This window comes from Scatophagus argus, chromosome 11 (genome assembly GCF_020382885.2).
Source record: "Scatophagus argus isolate fScaArg1 chromosome 11, fScaArg1.pri, whole genome shotgun sequence".
NCBI classification, from domain to species: Eukaryota; Metazoa; Chordata; class Actinopteri; family Scatophagidae; genus Scatophagus; species Scatophagus argus.
In genome coordinates, this window is record NC_058503.1 from 15307751 (window position 1) to 15329553 (window position 21803).

At 42.6% G+C, this 21803-nt stretch overlaps 3 protein-coding genes across 14 annotated transcripts in view; 1 reads left to right on the forward strand and 2 right to left on the reverse strand.

The window, feature by feature from the left end:
- Positions 1–2060, reverse strand: part of cps1 (carbamoyl-phosphate synthase 1, mitochondrial) — a 41258-nt gene extending 39198 nt beyond the window's left edge. Inside the window, exons 1-4 of one of the 4 annotated variants that reach the window (XM_046403939.1) lie at positions 1784–2057; positions 1540–1639; positions 379–488; positions 18–162 (exon numbers count right to left, since the gene is read on the reverse strand). In XM_046403939.1, the coding sequence (XP_046259895.1) occupies positions 18–162; positions 379–449 (216 nt within the window). In that variant the 5' untranslated portion in view covers positions 450–488; positions 1540–1639; positions 1784–2057. Of the gene's footprint in view, positions 1–17; positions 163–378; positions 489–1524 lie in introns of all 4 variants that reach the window. The other 3 variants (XM_046403937.1, XM_046403938.1, XM_046403940.1) reach the window with 3 other exon arrangements.
- A 7632-nt stretch (positions 2061–9692) lies between these two features.
- Positions 9693–14936, forward strand: myl1 (myosin, light chain 1, alkali; skeletal, fast). Its single transcript, XM_046404954.1, has 7 exons — positions 9693–9935; positions 10759–10786; positions 12719–12862; positions 13469–13642; positions 13730–13807; positions 14381–14439; positions 14632–14936. Exons 1-6 carry the CDS (start codon positions 9807–9809, stop codon positions 14407–14409), a joined length of 582 nt encoding a protein of 193 aa, XP_046260910.1. The 5' UTR covers positions 9693–9806; the 3' UTR covers positions 14410–14439; positions 14632–14936.
- Positions 14937–15710: 774 nt separating this feature from the next.
- Positions 15711–21803, reverse strand: part of map2 (microtubule-associated protein 2) — a 42634-nt gene continuing 36541 nt past the window's right edge. For 8 of the 9 annotated variants that reach the window (XM_046404953.1, XM_046404952.1, XM_046404946.1 and 5 more), the window contains 4 exons: positions 20200–20281; positions 18196–18308; positions 17315–17528; positions 15711–15866 (listed from right to left, as the gene is read on the reverse strand). In XM_046404953.1, the coding sequence (XP_046260909.1) occupies positions 15808–15866; positions 17315–17528; positions 18196–18308; positions 20200–20281 (468 nt within the window). In that variant the 3' untranslated portion in view covers positions 15711–15807. The remainder of the gene's footprint in view (positions 15867–17314; positions 17529–18195; positions 18309–20199; positions 20282–21803) is intronic. The other variant, XM_046404948.1, reaches the window with a different exon arrangement.

The window sequence follows — 21803 nt, forward strand, 5'->3', positions numbered from 1 at the left end:
GATGCCAAGTTTCCTACCTGGATATGCTCTGACTCCACATATTTTCTCAAGCCCAGCTCGTCCAGCTCCTGGGTGTTGGGTACCCCATAGTTTCCTACAATAGGGTAGGTCAGGGTCAGGATCTGACCCCTGTAGCTGGGATCAGTCAGGGCCTCGGGATAGCTAAAGCAGGGGAAACATCATGTCAAAACATGCCTGAATATTGTGATGTGATGAAGAAGCACATCGTCATGATGTTGACTCAAATTCAAGGTGCTCAAGCTAAAAACAAGGTTGATATTTTGGTATTTGGCATCCTAAAATCAGACTTTATTCAAGTGCACTATTTTGTCTGAAGTCTAATATATTTCTACTTCTGTCAGCATGTGTCCTTCTTACCCCACCAGGCCAGTGTTGAAAACCAGTTCCCCGGCTACAGAGGCATCATGCCCAAAAGAAAACCCTTTCATCCTTGTGCCATCCTCCAAGACCAGGTGGGCTGTCTGGGCCTAGAAGTTAAAAGAGAGCAGGGAGATGACGATCAAAATCTCACACGAGAATAATGCATTTCCTTTCTTTATGAAGCAGGTTTGGACAGACCAAAGGTAAAACTTTGAAATAAGGAGTGGTGGCAACCAGTGAGCCTCTGGGACTTCATGCTGAAACTGCAGGCCACCGTGAATTGTGCTCTGAATGCTGAGACAGACAGATCATTCTTCTATCCTTTGTGTGTGTGATAGATATGTGAATATATAGCCTACGTTGGTGACCCGCTGTGAGCCAGTGGACATCAGTAGTGCTCTTTTTCTCTCTTACAAAAGACTCATGAGAGAAATATAAACATATGATATAGGCCTAACCTAACTATCCACCACTCTGAACACACAATGTGTGAGCTTTTGTGTAGGTGTGTGATGCAGAGAGACGTTGGAGCGGATCTCAAACATGATGCAAGGAAGTCCAACATCTGTATGCTATACATTATCTGAGACAGCAGTCTGGAAACCTTTTTTTTTAAATCTTTTGGGGAACTGATTAACTTGTTCCTCGCTGCGTTCCAAATTGCATTGATAATTATGCAATTTCCTGCACTCTCTCTTAATGGCACAAGCCCAAACGTGAGGCAAATTAATGACAACATTTTAATAAATTAAAAGTAACCTCGTGTTTATTCGGCGTAGTTAAAGTCCACCAGACGGGTCTTGTTTCGATGCAATTCCACGCAGCCACGCTACACACACCATGCTGTAGTTCTTATGCAAGAGCTGTTCAACCGTATCTGGTGAACTGCAGCAAGCTTAAATTACGTTATACTAAGAACTGTTTTTGTGCTAGATCTATGCCGAATATAGGAGCACCTTCTGCTAGTTTTGAAAAATAATCAATAACTTGTCAGAAGTTTCTATGTTTGTGTACAAGCGAGGCATCGCAGACTTTGTAGATTTTTCTGTGGAATTCGGCCTCGACACCAAAGCCTTTAGTACTCACTTTGCAGCACTTCTGGAAAAGTATTGAATTTAACAGACAACAGCCACTTTTACTCACACATTGTCTTCTCACCTTCACACTGATATGTTTGGTAGTTTGAAGTCTCAGCCAGGCCGACGTGTTTCCCACTCTCCTGCCAACCACACATCCGTGCCTCAGGGATTTAACAACGCTGTAAGCGAACAGGATTTTTGTCATGTTAATCTTAAATTATTCTTTCAGTAAAGTAGCACAGATTTGAATGGGGAGTTATCCGATATGAAAAAATAAACAAATACACCGTCTGGAAAACGACCAACTTTACAGCTACAAGTACATTTTCTATAGAAGAGAGATGAATGAGTGAGTTAGGGTCTGCCCCTCGTGTCGGTCGGTGGTGGTCGGCGTGTTGTTTTTCTCAGCGCATTAAGCGCACGGCGTTTGGATTGGTCTTCAGGAAAGCTCATACTTCTTGTTAAACAAGAGGGGATGAACCTGTGATTCACATCTGCAAACTTTGAAGCAGTCCTGCAGGCCTCTTTCTGATGTATCAAAATCTTAATCTCTCAAATTTAACAACTTATTTCCAATCTTGCTTTATTTTTTAAAATTATTATTATTATATTTAAAGGAAGGCCTATACTATTGCCAGTTAACTTACACTACTTATTTACTTAAATTTTCTTTCATTTTAAACAGCAATCTCTCTTTATGTTTTTATATTTGAACTGGTGACATAAAAGAAAAAAAAAAAAAAGTGCCACACTGACAACTTTTAAAAATGTCCACGCATGAGGAAATATTGATTACGTTAAAAGACCATATTTCAGGGAATTGGAAAAAGAAAGAAAATGCACACAGAGAAAGACACCACCTGCTAACAGCAAACTTATGTATAGTGCTTTCAGTGCAACAAACTCAGAAAGCCTTTTCTTTTAGGCCAGTTGCCTGCAAAAAAAAAAAAAAAACAAAAAACCAAGGCAAACTGACCATGCACGGACTGCACAGTGGTGGGATTAGAGTGGTCTGTGTGTATTTGCTGATCACTGCAAGACTGGTCCTCAGTGGAGAGGGGTGCCTGGCGGGCCACTCTGCTGGGTTCAGCACTCTGAACAAAGTGGGTGTGAGTAATAGGACCCGTATAGATCAGGAAATACCTCCACACTCCAGAAAGTCACCTCGGAACAACAGCCTGTGCTTTCTTTTAACTTTGTAAAAGCCGTGTGATGCCATTTGCAAATCTTATGCATTAGAAATGAAATGAGTCGCAGTATGTCCCTGAATTTCCTCACATTTAAGCTGATTACGTACTCATGGTGACATGTGCTGCATGTTTAAGCCTAACTAATAAATGAAGAGTTTTCTGTATGTGCTTTGCATTTTATCAAAATGAAACCATCTGTCGTTAACTACAGATTCTGTTGCCCTCTCAATCCAAACTTAGCCCGTGATGCTCCTGGGCAGTGGGAGTATCTGTGGAGCACTGGTGACATCCAGTGGTAGCGTTTGCTAAAAAGATTCAGAGGGATGTCGAGACAGTGCACAGGGCTGTAGGTGACAGCGCAGCTCGATATACATGAGTTACAGTAACAACTGAGAGGCCTCTGGTGTCGTTTAGCCGCCAGCGTGTTGTCAAAGCTGTAACAGCTTTACAGTTGACATGACGCCTAGACTGAATCCTTCACAGAGAACACAGCTATATATTTTTATGTAATGCAGGAAGTGATGCATTCAAGTGCAGGATATATTAGCATATACAGTATGTATTTACTCCCCACAAAGTATCATGACACTCACCTCTACAAAAGAACAGATGAGCTACTCCATGTCCAGCAGACTACAACATTAGTCAGCAATTATTTCCTGAACAAAAAAAACTCAACAGACGGTTAGTGGTTTAAGTCACTTGATGCTAAAGCAGTCAGTTATGACCTGAAAGGGCTCCACCATACTACTCCTGTTGCTGTAGCTCGTACCTTACGTCTGCAGCCCACTCCATCAGTACAAATGTTCCCCAGTTTTGCTTTGCTTTGCTTTACTAAAATGCATTGGTCTGATACAGGACAGTCACCACAGACACAGAGTAAAAAAAAACTCCAGTATACTGCAAAATACAGACATTTATCAAGGCTTAATCAGCATTGTGTTAACTAGTTTGGTAAGGGATTGAAGGTATTGATCGAAGGAATGAAAAAAAGTCCCACACACCAGATTTAAAGGTCCAACTTGACTACATGGGCATGAGACTCGACAATCTAATGTCCTTCCCCCGGAATTACTTATTGCACCTTTCAGTGTGTAAATATTTTTAGACGGTGAGAATGTGAAGTCACTCAACACTTACCAGGGCAGTAACTTTATTACCTTGTCACCATCAAACGTAAAGAGCTATTTCCTCCTGTAAAATAAAGCATAAAGACAACTGAAATAACCTCCAAGTCTTGTTAAGGGTCTCCATTGCCTTACAATTCCAGTATCGAATGCAAACATCAAACATCTGACTGTTTATTCTCACGAACGCACGCAGTTTGCTCATACATCTGCAAAACAGAGTTTATCTCTAGACATTTTCAGATCTGTAAAACTGTGTAATATGATTATTAATACTTGGAGCTTATCATATGAAGTGTCCTGCATCAGAGAAATAATGTAAATCAGTGCTGATTAATGTTTGCACACTATTTCACACAATAATGTTCCGTTCTCCTTCTCAACTTCCTGCCTTCCTGTTTACCCGCTTCAAAAAGCAGCGCTGGCTTCTTACAGTCAATAATGTCAGAATTACACACAATGGAAAATCGCTTGTTGATGACTTAGAGAACATGAGACGCCAAAGTGCAAAGTACTGCAGGGAACTTTAATACAGGGAGGGCTGTGATTAGCTGCCGTCTAAATTCCTCCGTTGATAGGCTGGGGTGCGGCCTAATGAGCTCCAGCGTCTGTCCTCAGTGGAGGGACCCCCACATTGTCTGCGGTTTCAAGTATGAGTTTCAGATGGTGACCAAGCTTAAGAGAGGACGTGAATAGACGAGCAGGCTCCCTCGCTTTTCTCTTGACCCTGAGGTGACAGAAATAAATGATGTTTGCTTCAAGGATCTATGAGGATGCCTGTTCAGTGAATCTGGTTGACACAACAGTCTGGAGATACTGTATTTTATATATTATCCTAAGGCAGGACAATATAAGTTTATTTGTACAACATCAAGTGCTTTGCATAAGACAGTGGGAAAATAAGAGCTACAGTGTATTTCAGGATATGAATGAATAGTCCAGTGTTTAATTTAATAAAAATGAGTGGTAAACAGTAAGAGTTTCAGCTCCAATATAAAAGAATTGAGAGCACTTTTTCAGCCTTAGTTTTGACTCTGTGGACACATTTGTCCCTCAGTCATTCCCCAGTTCTCATCCTGATTCACTGTTTCAGTAGTCCAGTTCTGGCTGATGGCATAATGACAGTGTGATCCTCCAGCGCGTCAAATGAAGACCAAATGATCAGCTGGAAGGAACAAGAGGGAGACTGTCCCTTTAGGTCGGTATCGGATTCCCTTCCTCTGTAGTGATGCAGTGTCCCTGGCAAAAAGGGCAGCGAGTAGCTTTGTTTAGCCTGCCCCCATCTAATTCCTGTGTGGCCAGAGGAGGGCTTTTGAGAGAGCGAGAGAGGGAAAGAGAGCATGAGGGCCACAAAGGCTGCATCAGCCCCCTTAAGGAGCCATGGCCCCTGCTCTTAGAAATCCCAAGAAACTTCACACCTCTCTGCAGGGACTATAAATAGGCTCCATCTGTGCCACCAGGCTCAGTTACAGCCTCATTCCTTTTGGCATGGTTGGAGGGCAGGGAAGGAAGCACTCAGGGTTTGAAAAGGAGAAGGGGGGAGGTGGGGGCGGCCAGAACCAGAATCCAAAATCTACTCTCTAGTCATCTCAGATGGCTGACTGGGTGACCTCTGCCGCATTTTTTTTTATTGCAAAGGAAGTCCATCAGTGCTCTCTGTCATTTCCTTCAGCAGGCCTAGCAACGCTCCAGCTCCCTGCTGAGCCAAAATGCCACCGACCTCGGAAAATGACCTAACACTCATGGCATGATTTTATTTTCTTCTCAAGCTTCTTCACATTTCATTAATCATCCTTAACACGGAAGAGCTCCAAGGATAGGACAGGCGCTGTGTGTTGAAATCAGTGTCTCCGTCATTTCTTCCTCACACAATCCTGATTCTTCTCTTCAGTAGGAGCTCCTGAGGTATCCTGATTAGAAATACTGTGAGCTGTTGGTGAATTCGAGAGATGACCGTGAACGCATTGCAGCGAGCCGAGCTATAAGTGCTTAAGATCGCACTGTCATTCCTGAGAGGAAACGATTAGAGTGCCTGTCTTGACGCAAACCTGAGGGTGATATTATGACATGCCCTGCCTGTCCACCGCTGAAGGACACGGCTAGCAGGTGACTCAGAGAAAATAGATTCAAACGTATTAGTTAGCAAAAGAATATCTCCCAAAAATCTTTCCCTTCACATCCATCTATCCCTCAGCCTAAACAGACGCAATCCAAAAGAGCTTAAACAGCTTAATCTCAGCTGACGAAATCAACCTGGTTTAGCACAGTCTCAGCTTTATTCTATTGATATGTTTTTCATCCCTGCATGTGAGATCATCGAGCCCACAGCATCCCTCTCTTGGCTGAAATATCTCTCCAGAATGCTCCCACAAATTAGGTGAAATTATTCTGGTAAAATGAAATAGCTGGCTAATAATAGTGTTGTGTTTAAATGCAGGCCATTTGTTCTGTTCCATGTTGTGCTCCACACTGGATGTTGCTTCAAATTTCTGTTCACTGATGCTTAAGAAACCCAATTATCCCATTGGCTCAAAATAATATTTATGATCATGTTTGGAACAAGGTGGTCCTTCATGTCTGGAACGCAATGCGGGTATCGTTACATAGTTGGTAACGTTGGCTGAGCAAATTGATTTCTACCATGAAATTTTAATTGGCAGTGAGGACTTTTTGCACACACAGTTTTGCTCTCAATAAAAACATGTATGACTGGGGAAATAGAAAAGGGATGAAGACCCACACTTTTAGAGCACTTGCAGGGCCAACTGGAAGATCAGACAGCCAAAGAAGGAAGGCAGGTTAAGTTTAAAAAAAAAATGTCAGTAGCTCTGACAGTTGTCTTTCATGGTCTTGGGCCTATAACTGGGGTATTTATAGATCAGTATTGTTTGAGCTTGGAGGCAGACAGGGGAACTAAGCACTTGCATAATGTATGCATTGTATTCAGTGTTTGGGAAGAATGCTGGTTTTCATAACAATAGAAGCCTCAAACTTTGTCGGTTTCACTGAGCTTGCGTTTCATAACGCTGATCCATTAAAAATGTGTCTTTGCTGTCTCAGCCATATCCTCTTCATCAGTGTGTTGGCAACGTCTTAATGCACGTATAAGTACACTGAGCTGCAGCAAATAACTTTCAAACAGAGCAGTTGTCATGACTGTTTAGACCCTTAGTGTTGTTTTCTGTTTCCTGTCGTAATATCAACCAGTTGCATTTTCCCTTAACACTATGAGGAAATGGAACCAATTGGTGTGTAAAGCAAGTCACAGAAAACACAGTTTCTCCTTAACCAAAGAGCAAAGTGTTCTTTTGCACGCAGGACTTGTGTGCGCATTAATGCCGTCTTTGAACATAACCGAGGCAGCAATTATGTTTCTGTTAAAAACATATTTGCTGTTGCAAATTAGTCATATATAAATGTTATTTCTAGGAGACAGGGATTTTTTCCTTGCACTGAACTTAGACTTGCACACACAGTCAAATCTTGAGCCTGTGACGCTGAATTCCCATAAAAAGGTACCCGTGGTAATTGGCCTTCTCATGCGTCTGTCTTGGATGCATTTTAGTGAGGAAGGCCAGCAATGCAGGATTTCATAAATACAACTAACTGTAGTAAAGTGGTTACACATCAGTCTGTGCAGTGTGGTGTTAAAACTGTCTGTTTGAGGAGGACATTGCTGACAAGCACGTATGTTTCTGACTGCAATGTGTATCAGGTTTTATATGTTTTAAACCAAGATGTTCTCCTAACTAGCATGAAGATAAAAACTTTACTACAGGAAAACAAAAGGCACAAAACACTTCCTCTTGCAGCTCTTGATTTGAATTTCCTCATCCTCTTTCCGCTCTCTGTTATCACGGGCAGCGTTGCCTCTCCCTGTACAGCTGAAGCTTCCATCCACCCTTTATGTGAGCCGACCTCACATCTCCAGTATGGCTTTCCCGAAGGAGCTCAACAGGGATTATGAATACGTAAAGCATTACACATTTTGTGAGAAGGAGGTTGTTTACCTTCAGTAATGCGATTCTTAGAATGACTCAGCGACACTACACTCAAACATATTTAGAAAATCATCCGTTTGTTTCGTTGTTCGTCGTGGCATTGGAGTCATAGCAGAGAGATTGTACATTGTGTGTTAACACTGCCCTCACACACTGCACATTAGCTCACTTTGGCCTTCAACAGCTTTTGTATACTTAAAATGCCCCTATTTGTTTAAAATGAATATGCGATTTCACGCGCAGCTCAGGGTTGTACACGTACAGCTCACACAATAAAACTGCACTTGATGGTCAAATAAACTTGAATTTGTTTTCACAAGCTGACCTGCTATCCCATCTCAAAAGCTCAGCTCTACCAGGCTGCTGAATCCATTAGGATTCTATAGTGGAGTTCAGAATGGACTGCAGCACAGGTGCAAGGACTGAGACAGAGTTTCTATAGGGGGAGGGGGTGAAGGGGAGACAGACTCGAAGAAGGTGAGGGGTGCCGGGGGTGAGTCCAGATGACAGCTGAGTGACTGAGGCTTTCTCTGGCTTGCCCCAGTGGAGATGGGGTCAGTGAAAGCAAGTGGGGGGTAGAGAAGGGGGGGAGGGGGCTGTAGGGTGGAGGAATTTCTGCAGTTCCTTCGTCACCAGGCCCTGTCATGGAGGTGGGGGCAGGGCTGCACCGCTGGTACTGGGAGACAGATATAGACAAGAATTAAGGAGACAGAATTTGCACTCTTAGCCTTGTCTGGCTTACTGGCATCAGCAGCTGAAAGCTCCATTGGACCTCCATCTCCCTGTGCTTTTACGTCATATCCTCCCCGGGAGTGACTGCTCACCCCACCGACGCAAAGCCCCAAAGTGAACACAGGTGGTGCTCTACCCGTGGCTAAAAAAAAAAAAACAACAGCTCTTTATTAGATCTGAAAGACACCTCGTCCACCACCTGTCTGCATAAAACCTGCTACTTTGACAGTATCTAGAATTCAAATTTGATCACTTCCTCTAACTTTTCAACACTGTCTGGCACTTACACATATATATTCTAAATGTGTTTGTTTCAACACTTTGCTGGAGTCAGATATAAGATGCTCATACTGAGGAAAATATTCAAAATATGCCAGGCTCTTATAGCTTCACCATTACATCAAAGATATTATGTAGATATTCTAGATGGGCTGTGCATCATTTCATAGCATTTACCCCAAATTCACCCTCATGTAGGCTAATTATATCTCTGGGAACGCTGGGATCTTTGCTATATTTCAAATTAAGTTCACTGTAACGCTTGGGTACACAGCAGTTAGTAAAGATGGAGCCACTGATGAGTCCAGCAGGGTTGCAGTCAAAGATGAGTTACCTCCACATTAGTAATATTATAGGCAAAAAAGAGCGTCTCAACACGATGATGCAAGAAAACACTAAAATCACGTATCGACATTTTGGCACGATGACTAACTTCTCTCTGTCGGAGGTTGGCGTTTAGCAGGCTGCTGAGTTTATACGATTGGATCTGTCGTTTCCCATGAGCCGCGATCAGACTATTATTTGTCACACGATATTAAACAGAGGGCGAAACGGCTCCAACATGACTCCGCTTTTCAGGTCTACAAAATCTTAAAACAATCCCCAAACAACCTGTTCCCAGGTGAGTCCAGGTTTTGCGTAATGGTGCGCAACGCTTTGCGTAAAGGTGGAGCTGTTGTCAACAGGAATATCGCGTGGCCCCAGGTAACCTCGCACGGTTTCCAATGTTTTCGTTTTTGATTATAGATATGTGACACAAACACTCTCTGGCAAGCAGCTCCATATGCCATGTTTAGAGAGGACCCCTCCATACACGCACACGCCTCCCATCTGCTATCCAATCCTCAAACGGGCACAGCGTTGACGGGGGTCAAGAGGAAAAATAGCCTCATATATATACGCCCAATCGGTGATTTCTTGCTCCGAGTCCCCTCCACTCTGTGCTACACTCCTTGTGTTGTCACCCGAACCGGGAATTGTCTGTGCTTAAGGGACAAGTTAGTAAACTAAGCTGAAATGGCACCCAAGAAGGACGCTAAGGCTCCCGCCAAGAAGGCCGAACCTGCACCAGCACCTGCACCTGCTCCGGCACCCGAGCCAGCCCCTGCCCCTGCAGCTCCCGCTGTCGACCTGTCCGCAGTCAAGGTACAATAACCGTGAAAGCATGAGTTCTGCTGTGGGGAGGGATGGAGATGGGATGATGGCTGCTCAGGAGGAGCTGGGATTTGACTTTCCTTCTTTTACATTTTCACGCTGTTGCATGACAGACTGATTTTAGAGGTTCTCACAGGGGGGACCTCTGGGGAGCCCCCGAGAAAAATCCCGTTTGAAGGAGGAACAATCTGAGGATAACTTTGATCATAGAGTGTGTTTAGAGAGCAAACTGAGCTTACCTGTGCATGCATCATATCTACAAAGGTGACCGGTGTTTAATGCACACACATTTTCACATTAACATACCAGGAGGGAAAAAACTCTCAGCCTGAGTTGACATATTCATATGAACATCTATTGAACATCTGTGCACACTGCACAGTTAAATGTGAGTCAGCGAGAGCAGCTGCAGGTCTGAAGGACCACATTCAGAGGCTTACAGGAGACTGAGGAGAATGACTAGAACCATGGAGAGCTCACTGTGGTTCAGACCACGCCCTTCAGCTCTGTGGGTTGGTCTAACAGAGCTGTGACTAATGTGTGATGGCAATGCAGGGTGACACCAAATGTGGACATGTTAATGTAGCTAAAGATGGACCTCCACAGATCGGGTGCCACCGTGTGAAGCTAATTTTGGCAAAGACACAAGTTTAATCCCTGTGTAGACCTGATTAATTAGTCTAGATGAAGTGGAAATGCCTCAGTGTTCTGGCCTCATGGGTCAAAGTGGTTGTGCAAGTGATTAAACAGCATGTGGGAACTCTTGCTTTTGTATGTCTTTATACTAATATGACTGCTTTGTATTGGCTTCTAGATCGATTTCAGCGCAGACCAGATTGAGGGTAAGTACTTTTCATTTTAACACTGCAACCATGTGACACTCAACACAGTCCATAAAACTCGTCTGTCGCTTTAATATCACTTGGGCTGCTGTTTGGCAAATCAGAATAGCCATCAGTATATTAAATAATGATGCAAGAGAATAGCATGATTGCGAGTAAAACAATGTAAAGTACTTCGGTACGCCTTTAAGGCGAACACTAGCTCAAAGTGATGCTCAAAACAGATGGTTCCCTCAGTCATTTTTTTGTTTTGACATTGAATGAGAACAATATTCAAATGTCCAGCCATAAACTTTAAAATGTCACAAAAATGCATGGCTAAAGCCAATAAAAACCTAATTGCTACACTACACAAAGCACTCACAACATGGGCTCTTTAAAAAAAATGTTGTTTTTTGGTTAAATTCATTGCTAGTTGTATTAAATAAAATGGGGAAAAAAATGCACACATCAAGGGTCAAGATGGTCAGCCGTTCTCTATGCAACAATCTGCAAATAATAATAATGAATTAAAAAAAAGGCAGCATATTGTGCACATTTGCTTCTATTCCAACAAACACAACCCTGCTGGTAGATACAGCTGGCAGATGCGGTAAATCAGCTGGTCAGGTTTAAAATCATTCAGATTATATCACTTATTAATCATAGACCACTGAGGGACCAGAGGGCTTCAGTTAATGACTGGAGGTGTCAGTCATGAATCAGTTCAGCCAATCATCGTATCCTGATATGAACTGCAGGCTGTTTATTGGCCAAGAGATCAGTGATATCAAAACATTTGCTGAGAGTTTGCGTATTTACGCAACTTAGCCGTTCAGAAATTTCAGCAGCTCTACCAGGGATTACAGGAGGATTCTCTGGAACAGGCAAATGTTTCATAGAAAGAAAAATCACATATGCTATTGGTCCCTTCTGTCTCCGGATTGGACACCACCGGACCCGACCTGTCATCTGGCTGGCTGCTTGTTACACTGCAGTCAGCATTCCCTGCTTTTACTTGGCTCACCCACAGAGGGCCTTGCCTTTAAAAGGAGGGGGGCTCATATTCTCAGCTATGTTTATCAATTCCAAGGTGGTCTTTTAAAAGAGCCCATAGCCCCCCCCCAGAGAGAGAGAGAGAGAGAGAGAGAGAGAGAGAGAGAGAGAGAGAGAGAGAGAGAGAGAGGTGGGTGGGTGGGCTGGCTGAGATGGAAATAGTATGAGGGGTGACGGAGCTCGACAGGGGTCAGTCCATTCAGCCCAAAATACCACAACCTATAGAGACGTCTTGCCCTTGTTATATGTCCCCCCCCCCCCCCCGTCAGCTAGCAGAGGAGCTGCCTCCACCTGCTGGCAGGCGTGCGACAGCCACAGCTGCACCTGGTGGAAAGCAAACCGCTGCCAGGGAAAAATGCACACATATATATATATATACATATATATATATATATATGTATATACATATATATATGTATTAAACATGAAATTGAACACATTTTGAAGCTGGAGCTGCATGGTTTATTATACTTTAAAAGATGTTAACTAATCAAACCCCAACATGATATGACTTTGCAGGAAAATAAAAATCATACAAATGAGTGTGAGCCATTTGTATGCAATTAAACGTAAACTGCTAAATAGATCTGACTGTTGTTGCTAACTCTGGTGCAGTACAATAAGAAAAAAATCCTTTTAAAATCACAGTTATTGTTTTAGTCTAAGACTATAATTTAACTGCTTCTATAACAAGCAGTTAATTTTTTACAAGTCATCACTTTCTAAAGGAATTGCTGAATAGTTTGCCAAATAATCCACCAAACACTATTCTAAAAACGTTACATTGTACAAAACAACACTCAACACTCACCGCTGAACACCTCACAAACAGAAATCGGCTAATGAACGTGAGAATTCATTAAAGCGATGACGTCCTCTTCTCCCTCCACTTCGCAGACTACAGGGAGGCCTTCGGTCTGTTCGACAGGGTGGGCGACAACAAGGTGGCTTACAACCAGATCGCCGACATCATGCGCGCTCTGGGACAGAACCCCACCAACAAGGAGGTGACCAAACTGCTGGGAAACCCCACTGCTGATGGTACGAGACATATTTAGTGATTGTTAGGGTTTTGAAGATGTTTTGTGCTATCTGCTACATTCAAATGTAATAAGTGCAACATTTAAGTGGTTATCGATTAGGAGGACGAAATCAGTAGCGGCTATTGTGGCTTTATTCAGGCATGTTCAATCCAAGCAGTCTGCTCTCAGGGAACACATGGAGCAGATGTGTTGCAAAAATGTCTCAGAAATAAAATAGAAGCATACAGTAAATACTGGGCTGAAAATCCTGCTTGTGCTGCAGGATTGTGGTTGAAATGGTCACTGTGCTGCATTCACATGTCCCACCCCATGACGCTTTTATGCTGGTTGGTGTGGTCACATGTCCACACCTTTCCACGTTAATCTTTCTTTCAATGTTGCTCTTCATATTGTATATTTTCTCAGGTTTTTAGTCAAACATATTGCTTGGTAAAATCACGTGTAGTTTGTGTAAATCTCTGCCCGACTAGAACTGTACCTCAAAAAGGATTCCACATGAAAATAAAGCAATAAACAAAACATGTGTCTGACATCTGTCCAATTACTAACACATCATGAAACCTCTGCAAGGAACTGAGTGTTATTTCTGTCTTATTTCAACCAGACATGGCCAACAAGAGAGTAGAGTTCGAGGGTTTCCTGCCCATGCTCCAGACCATCATCAACAGCCCAAACAAGGCAGGATTCGAGGACTACGTTGAGGGTCTGCGCGTCTTTGACAAGGAGGGCAACGGCACAGTGATGGGTGCTGAGCTGCGTATTGTTCTGTCGACACTGGGTGAGTCAGGCCTGAGCGCTGGTGTGTCTGCCTGTGTGTGACTGTGTGTGTGTGTGTCTGTTACTAATGCTCTGTCTCCCCCTGCAGGAGAGAAGATGAACGAGGCAGAGATTGACGCTCTCATGGCAGGACAGGAGGATGAGAACGGCTGTGTCAACTATGAGGGTGAGCCACAAATCACACCATTATGACTAATAATATATACGAATTTATCAGTATTACATACTCTACAACATTTGTGTAATATTTAAGATATTAACAGACAATAATTCTTATAATAATCATAATAATAATTATGTAATCCATTATTTTCACCCATGAGGCTAAGGTTACCGGAGAATACCACTCTGTGATTTGTCTGCTTTGGCTCTGGAGCGAGTTTAACAAAAACTGAAAAAATAACTTCAATAATGCCACCATAAGTAAAGAGTTGAGTTGTATTGTGGATACTGTAGGATCCAACGTTTTTGTTTTTAGCTTCATCCATACTGGGAACTAAAAGTCAGCACATCTTGTTATCTGCTGCTTCAATTTTGACCATTCAATTTTCAAAATCTCTCTGGTTGTCCAACACTAAATTGCTGTTATGTCCCTATAAATGCATAACTAACCCAGAAAGTGAACCAGACCAAACACACTATGTTACATGATTTCTAGCTGTGTGTTCAAAAAAAGATTTTACAGAATCTCCTCCTCACTCACTTACTTCCACCTCTCTTCCTTCCTCTGTGTGTGCAGCCTTTGTCAAGCACATCATGTCTGTGTAAGGACCCTGCCACTGTGGTGGTGAGCATCGTGTAAGTGGAGACCCCATGGTGTCGCGACATCCACTCGCTGTTTCTTGTATCACCTGAGGAAGCAGGGGGAACAAAGGACTATGAGATGTCATTGAATCCTTCTTTTGTTTTGTTCTACATTTTTTCTTTTTTTTTTTGTCCAACTGGTGCTTTTTCTTTTCTCTCCTCCTCCTCATCCTGTTCTTCGGGAAGCCGTCCTAATTTCCATCAAGATGTTTCTTTCCTCATCACCATTGAAGTCCCTCTGTCTCATTGGGGTTTTATTGTCATCATCACTGGTCTTCAAAGTGGAACAGTGATGGAGGGAAACCTGGGATAACGATGACCACCCCCTCCTATCACTTACTGTGTGGCTAGCCCTCTATCTGCCAGTGAAGTGAAGTGGTTTTGACCAGGACTGGACATCAACATGAATCCACTCCTCGCCCAACCCAATCCCTAGGTCTTAACTTATTGTATCCTCTGCCATTTCACAATAAACTTTTCACAAACTCCCATTTTTTTCCCCAGATTTTTGACTCTGTTTAATTGATGCAAATCACTGACACAATTCAGTCAAGCACATGTTGACATCTCAGGAAATACATTCACTCGTTTTGTTGCAAAGAACGAGATGGAAGGCCGATATCACTCTCATGTTTGTTAAATGTGAAGCTACAGCTAACGGTCGATTAGCTTGTCTGCTAGCTCTGTTTCTGTAGGTGAAGCAAACAAAATAAACAGTGTTCATCAGTGAGCTTCAGATGTGATGGCAGGTGGATTTTGTTACCTTGACACAGGGTGGATGTGACTGACATGATGATTTAGCTAAGCTAAACGTCTGCTGGCTGAAGCGTCATATCTTCCGTATGGACATTAGAGTAGTCCATCCATCCATCTTCTAGTCATCCCAGCTGACTACGGGCGAGAGGCAGGGTACACCCTGGACTGGTCGCCAGTCAATCACAGGGCCAACACACAAAGACAGACAAACACACACTCTCACACTCACACCTAGGGGTAATGTTTTTTGGTACTGTGGGAGGAAGCCGGAGTACCCAGAGAAAACCCACGCAGGCACAGGGAGAACATGCAAACTCCACATAGAAGGGCCCAGACCGGGATTCGAACCTGGAACCCTCTTGCTATGAAGCGACAGTGCTAACCACTGCACAACCGTGCCGCCCCATTAAAGTAGTCATCTGTCAAAAAACCCCCAGAAAATCCAAAAATGCCAAACTAATGATTATTCCCTATTTCTTGCAATCCGAATGACAGACAGCACTCCAGTGTCACTTTTTGTCATTTTTATTGTCATTAATTATTGTAATTTGTTGTCATATCAACAGGAGAAAAACTGCTTACATCTACTTGACCTTTTAGATACATTTACAGTTGCTGCAGGGTGGAGCAGGAGGTGGGAAGGGGGCACACGGAGAAGGGGTATGCTGAAAAAACACAGAAGCAAACAAACAGTTGCAGGTGAGGGCAGTAATTCGGCAGGAGGGGGGATATACCACTAATGGTGTCTGAAAAAGAAACTAGATCACCCAAACACTTCTTTTTTTTTTTTTTCCTAACAGATGTAACAGGATCCGAGGTCCCCTCGGTCCTTTTATTTTTCTTTATGAATTGTCTTTTAAATAGATTTCTCAAAACATATTTTTCCACTTTCTTCTCCCACATATTGCAACAAAACATCCACATACGGTAGCATATGTCGTAAAACGGCATGGGATCTGCACCAAACGCACACACGGACACATTTCAGAGTAGCTGCACCTCCTGCTAAATCTCGGGTCGCATTTGTGGCGTCTTCCTCTGTGGTTCAGACAACAGACGGTCCTGGCCAGCGCAGCATTAGCCTGTGTTGGAGGAAATGTCTGCAGCTGTAAAGACGAGATACTTTGACCGTTTCCTTTTCGGACGGAGGTTTGTGGAGTGAGCTCAGGTGTTTAGTACTGTTCGGATGTATAAACAGGCGTCTATATTGAACTACTGAGCGGGTACAAGTGTCGGATGCTCCTCAACAGGATCGAGGTACAGTTCTCAGCGACACCAATTGAGCTGTCTGACATTGCCACCAAGCATTACGATGTAAACAACTAATAACTACAAAACATGAACTTGTTTTATCTTTATCCAATAACTGAGGAAATAACTTAGTAAAATCTTTCTTTAGATTACAAAATAGCCTCTTTTAATATTAGAATCAATACATGCTTGTCATAACGTGACTTAGTTCTTGCAGTAATGCAATTTTGAAGGTATATTTTTATAGCCATATTGTCAGTTCCTTTTAAAATGTTTTTAGGACATGTAGATGGCAGAGAACTTGTACATGTTTCTATATATGTTTGTTAAATATATCATATATTGGATGACAAGAATGACTTGCAGTAAGGATGCTTGGTTTGTTAAGGGGGTTGGGCGTCCATGCACGTTTACGGAGCAAGAACAGCACGTGCTGCGTGGTGTGCTGGCCACATTATCTAATGTAGAAAAAAGGCTGTAGCTTCTTCAAAACACTGATCCAGGACCTGTCAAGCCGATACATGGTCCCCATTTAGTATAAACCACTTAATCTAGGACCAGTGCCCAGACTGAACTATTCTATGCAACACCATTCAAAAAAGAGAGGCCGACAAAATGAATCAGAAGTAGCACATATCTGGATTTAAAATAGACAGGAAATAAAGAGGACCATACGATAGCTCCTAATTTGAGTCTCTACTTAAGAGTTAAGTGATGGATCTTGATTTGGAGATGTTTAGAGGCTGTGGTTTAGCTGAGGTTGGCCTCAGGACGGCAGAAGGGAGCAGAAAAGTTTGAGGGGGATCAGGGTGATTACGTCTGGGGTGCAGAGCAGAAATCCAGAGATCCAGTGTTCACAAACCCTGCTTGGCCAGAGCCGCAGTGACATCCTCAGCCAGGGTTGCCAACTGCGGCGAATCCATCATGTTGAGGCTGCCAGAAGACGACAGGTGGCTGTCGCGCTGGCGCTGGGGAGACACCAAGCCAGACAGGCCCGGAGACTGGACGATGATCTCGGCTCCGTGGTCCACTCGTGCCTTGGCGTGGTCACGAAACGTCAGCCGATGGCTCTCGATCTAACAAGCGGGTGGGTGGATGGATGATGTGAGACGTGGATGGAGAAGAACAAATACATCATTTTCATATCATGGAGAATGAATATTTCTATGCATGTTTTCAAGTCAGCTTTAGAACAACTGCAAATGGAACAACCTCAGAGTTAAACTCCAGTGAAGTGTAGTCCTGTGATGACTTCAGATCCTGATTGAATACTTGATGAAGACAACTTAGGGTCTTATGTTGAATCTCTACATTACTTACTGATAGCGTCGTATACTGTACCTTTTCCCTCAAGGGCAGAAAAAAAGGAATGCAACAAGTTTTTGGAAGATTGGCTTGCTAAACATATCTTTAAAATTACATGTGTACTTAAACAACTTTTACTGAAACGCTAACAGATTCATCCTACGGTATAATAAATCTGACTATTTTTTCAGATTACACTAATATTCACTGATTTTTCTGTCTCCATTCTCTTGAGTTAAAGGGAAAATAATCAAATGAAGGCATCCGAAAAGCTTGCATAACACAAGTTGTTGGGGAAATTACACTAAAAAAAAAAAAAACAATAAAAAAGAAAAATGCTTCATTTGAGAGCTCATATCTTAACTGACTATAAAGACAATTTTTCAAAAACTTGTTTTCCTTTCAATCATGGATTGAGAGCACAGAGCTGACACTCACCATGACGTGGCCTCCACCAGGAATGTGGTGAGCATTATCCAGGGAACCCACCTTGGCTTGGGCTTTGTCTTTGAAGTCCAACTTCACCGTCTCTATGCGCACGTTACCACCCCCTGGGAAAAAGTGCAAAAAAAAGTAAGTAAGAGAGTAGAGACATGAGATGCATTAAATGGTCAAAAGTCACTAGACACCTGACAATCACACCTACATGAGCTTGCTGGACATCTCATTAATATGGAGTTGGACAAAGTTGCCTAATTTGCTGGACCTAAGGGGGACAGACCTAAGGGGCTGAGCCTATTCATGCTATGACAATGCAATGCCACATTTAAAGTCAACGAGCTTTTTACGATCCATTATAAATTATAAATGTCCATGAAGAGGTCAAGGCTATCCTCCAGATTTTGTGCACCTGAGTGTGACTGGAACACCTGATCTCAATGAATAGTATGTGCGTCTTTTGTCCATATGATGTATCTATTCAGGTTCACATAATGGGGAAAAACAAAGACAAGAGTTGATGTGGTTGTAAAGTTTCCTTGTGCAAAAACCTGGACTGCTGAAACAGACTTTAACGGGAAGGTGAATGTAGAATGTCATCCTGAAAGAGCTCACATGACCAGCAGTCTGTTTGTGGATAAACGTTATAAAATGAAAACGCAGACAGCAGATGGCGCTGTAGGACCTGAAGACGTCACCACAGTATTAAATCTGTCTTAGTTTAGCACCTAAGCAGTTCACCCAAGACTACAAGTCCTACTGCAGGTGGACTGGATTATAAACTCTGTGAAAACAGAGTCCTGTGACCTTCCTTATCAAATGGACGACTAAAGAAAGAGTACATACGGAAGTCGTTGAAAGAGTCTGTGTGTTTCGGTTCTTTCACTTGAGTGATTTGAACAAAAAATCAAAATTGAAATTGGATGGAAACCCTCTCCAGGTGTGACCCGGTACAGTTACAGCAATTCATCAACATCCCGCTCGACGCTCACACAACCAGGCTAGAAAAACACAGAACACAACAAGGTCGCCCGGAATTGCAACACCTCCCACCATCGGCCGCCTGTGGACAGATCCATCGAGCTGTCAGTCCAAATGTATTTTATTGCCTGCTTCTACAAATCACTGCCAGAGCTTCATCTCACTGCACTGTTGTTCCAGGAGTTTAATATAAACTGCAAATTACAGTCATTATTTAAATTGAAACAGATTGCACTTTATTGCTGATTTACAAACAGCACATTAAACTTTACGACTTGCTCTCGCACACTTTGACATAGCGTGTACGGGAGTCTTCGAACTCCGTTGCCGCATTTACACCTTTTCTTAACATGTGACCTGCACCTGTATACATCATCTGGATAGTGACATCTGATCTATGTGCATTTACATTTTTTTTTCTTTTACATTTTTAGAGGAACGACTTAATAGCTGCAGCTACAACTTGTAGGAAGAGGTGAAGTTAGGTGATATTTCAAATTAGTCCAATTTTTTTTTATCTAAGAAGTTGTTTAAACTGTATGACTTGGTAATTTACACCATTCTGTGTGGATTCTGCATGCTTTTAAGTTTAAATTAAAATGGATTTTTCCTCATCCAGACACGATATCCAGATTACATGTTAATTCTAGTTGTAAGGGGTCCTTGAGCTAATGTAATGCAATAAAGGCAGATGCCAAGTGTGCTTGTTTACCAATTCGTGCAGGTGAACTTTGCCCTCCACTCTTCTTGCATACCTCTGCCTCCTAGTTATCCTGCTGTGCTCCTCCCAAAAAAGGAGGCAACTGTTCAGTCCAGCTTTCTGTGTTTTTCTACCCTCACACACACATTCACATTGCCTTGATCAAGTGTGTATAAGCAGTGCTAAAGAATGCCAGACATCGCCCATATAAATTCTCATTGCAAGGTTACAGATTGCACCGGCGACCTGCCCGTGACATGCTTCTCTAGCCTTTAGTTCACCACTGGGGCCCCAGAACAGCATGAGTCCTTGCTGACTGTTACCTGGTCGATGATGAATGTTGTCTAGAGAGCCACACTTGGAGGTCACATGGCTCAAATCAATCTTCTTGTTCTGTATCAGGACCTGGAAGAAGTCGGGAAAAGACAAGATCAGTGCTCACAGTTCACCAAGAGGTAAAAAATTCCCGCTGACCTCAAATGATCCTCGCATGGAAGATCCAGATAATATTATGCCTTTCCTGAATTATACAGGATATATCTGAACTGCATTAAACTGGAGCTGAAGAAAATGATCGGGTATCAACTGAGAAACAAAGGCTGCAGTTTTCTACAACACAGTGATATCTAATTGCATGTAATTATTACAAAATGCAAGCAAGAAAGCACAAGTGCAGAAAAGCAGTGACTATTAAATAACAGTCCTTGAGTCCTGCTGTGTGGAGAGCTGCTGGTGTCTGTTACAGCAACCAAACCAACACTGAATACAAGCTATGTGCTGTAACTGTGCCGTGAGCTAAAAGGGTTTTTTGGCACATTCAAAAAAAAAAACCAAAAACCTCTCCAATATGCATCATATCAGGGAGTAATCAGTGTAAGACAGTGAAGTGGGAATGAACAGTTGAAACTGAGCCACAGGTAAGGATATACAGTCATGTGACACACCCTGGGGATCTGAAGGGAGACGTATAGAGAGAGATATAAAGGTGTGAAGAGATGAGACAGCAAACAAAGCGGAGCTACAAAGCTACAATGAACAAGAAGAGACGCGGCACTGGGACACACACTGTGGTCAGGAGTCACTTTGCCAAATCACCAACGTAGCTGAATACGTCTTTCGTAAACAGTGTTTCGATCTTCACTTTTGTCTTCTGCTTGCTTACATGGCACCGAGAGAAACAAAACGAAAGCGAGACGGTGATGAACAACGCAGGTCGTGAGCCACAACACCATGAGCACAAAGTAGAGTAGCACCTCAGCCTGTTCATCTACCGGGAGTCCCTTACACATGCACAACACCAGCGCACACATAAACAGCATGAGTTTAAAAATGTGGTTTGTGTCAGCGTGGGTGGACGTCAGACTGCAGGCTCGCTCGTCTCTCCAGCGATCACATCTTTGAGAAATCACAAACTATCTATTACCATTGGAATTTTATTTAATTCTCATGATGGTGATGGTAAATTTCCTTTTTTTGCATGACTTTTAAAAGACTATCTAGTAGTAGTTTTGATACTACAGGTTGACAGTAAGGGAATGTCCCACCCAGGTGTACCAAGAGCATATACATATATATATATAGGAAGTAATAAAACAGTAATAAACCTGTGTTATAATATTTAATTTGCTTCAGCTGCATGAATGTTGCACCTTGTCAGTTCTAATAAGATGCAACTGGATGTTAAATACCCATTAATTCAATTCAATTCAGTTTATTTATATTTAATTTTATTTCACAAGAAAAGTTATCTCGTGACACTTTCCAATTAGAGCAGGTCCAGACCACACTCTTTAATTAAATTTTGTAATTGGTGGTGTAGTGTAATATTCAGTTATTTTCAGTTATATAAAACAGAAATGATGAAGTGACTAAGATCTGAGGTGGATACATTATTATAGATTTAAGTGTAATTATACCTCACCGGATA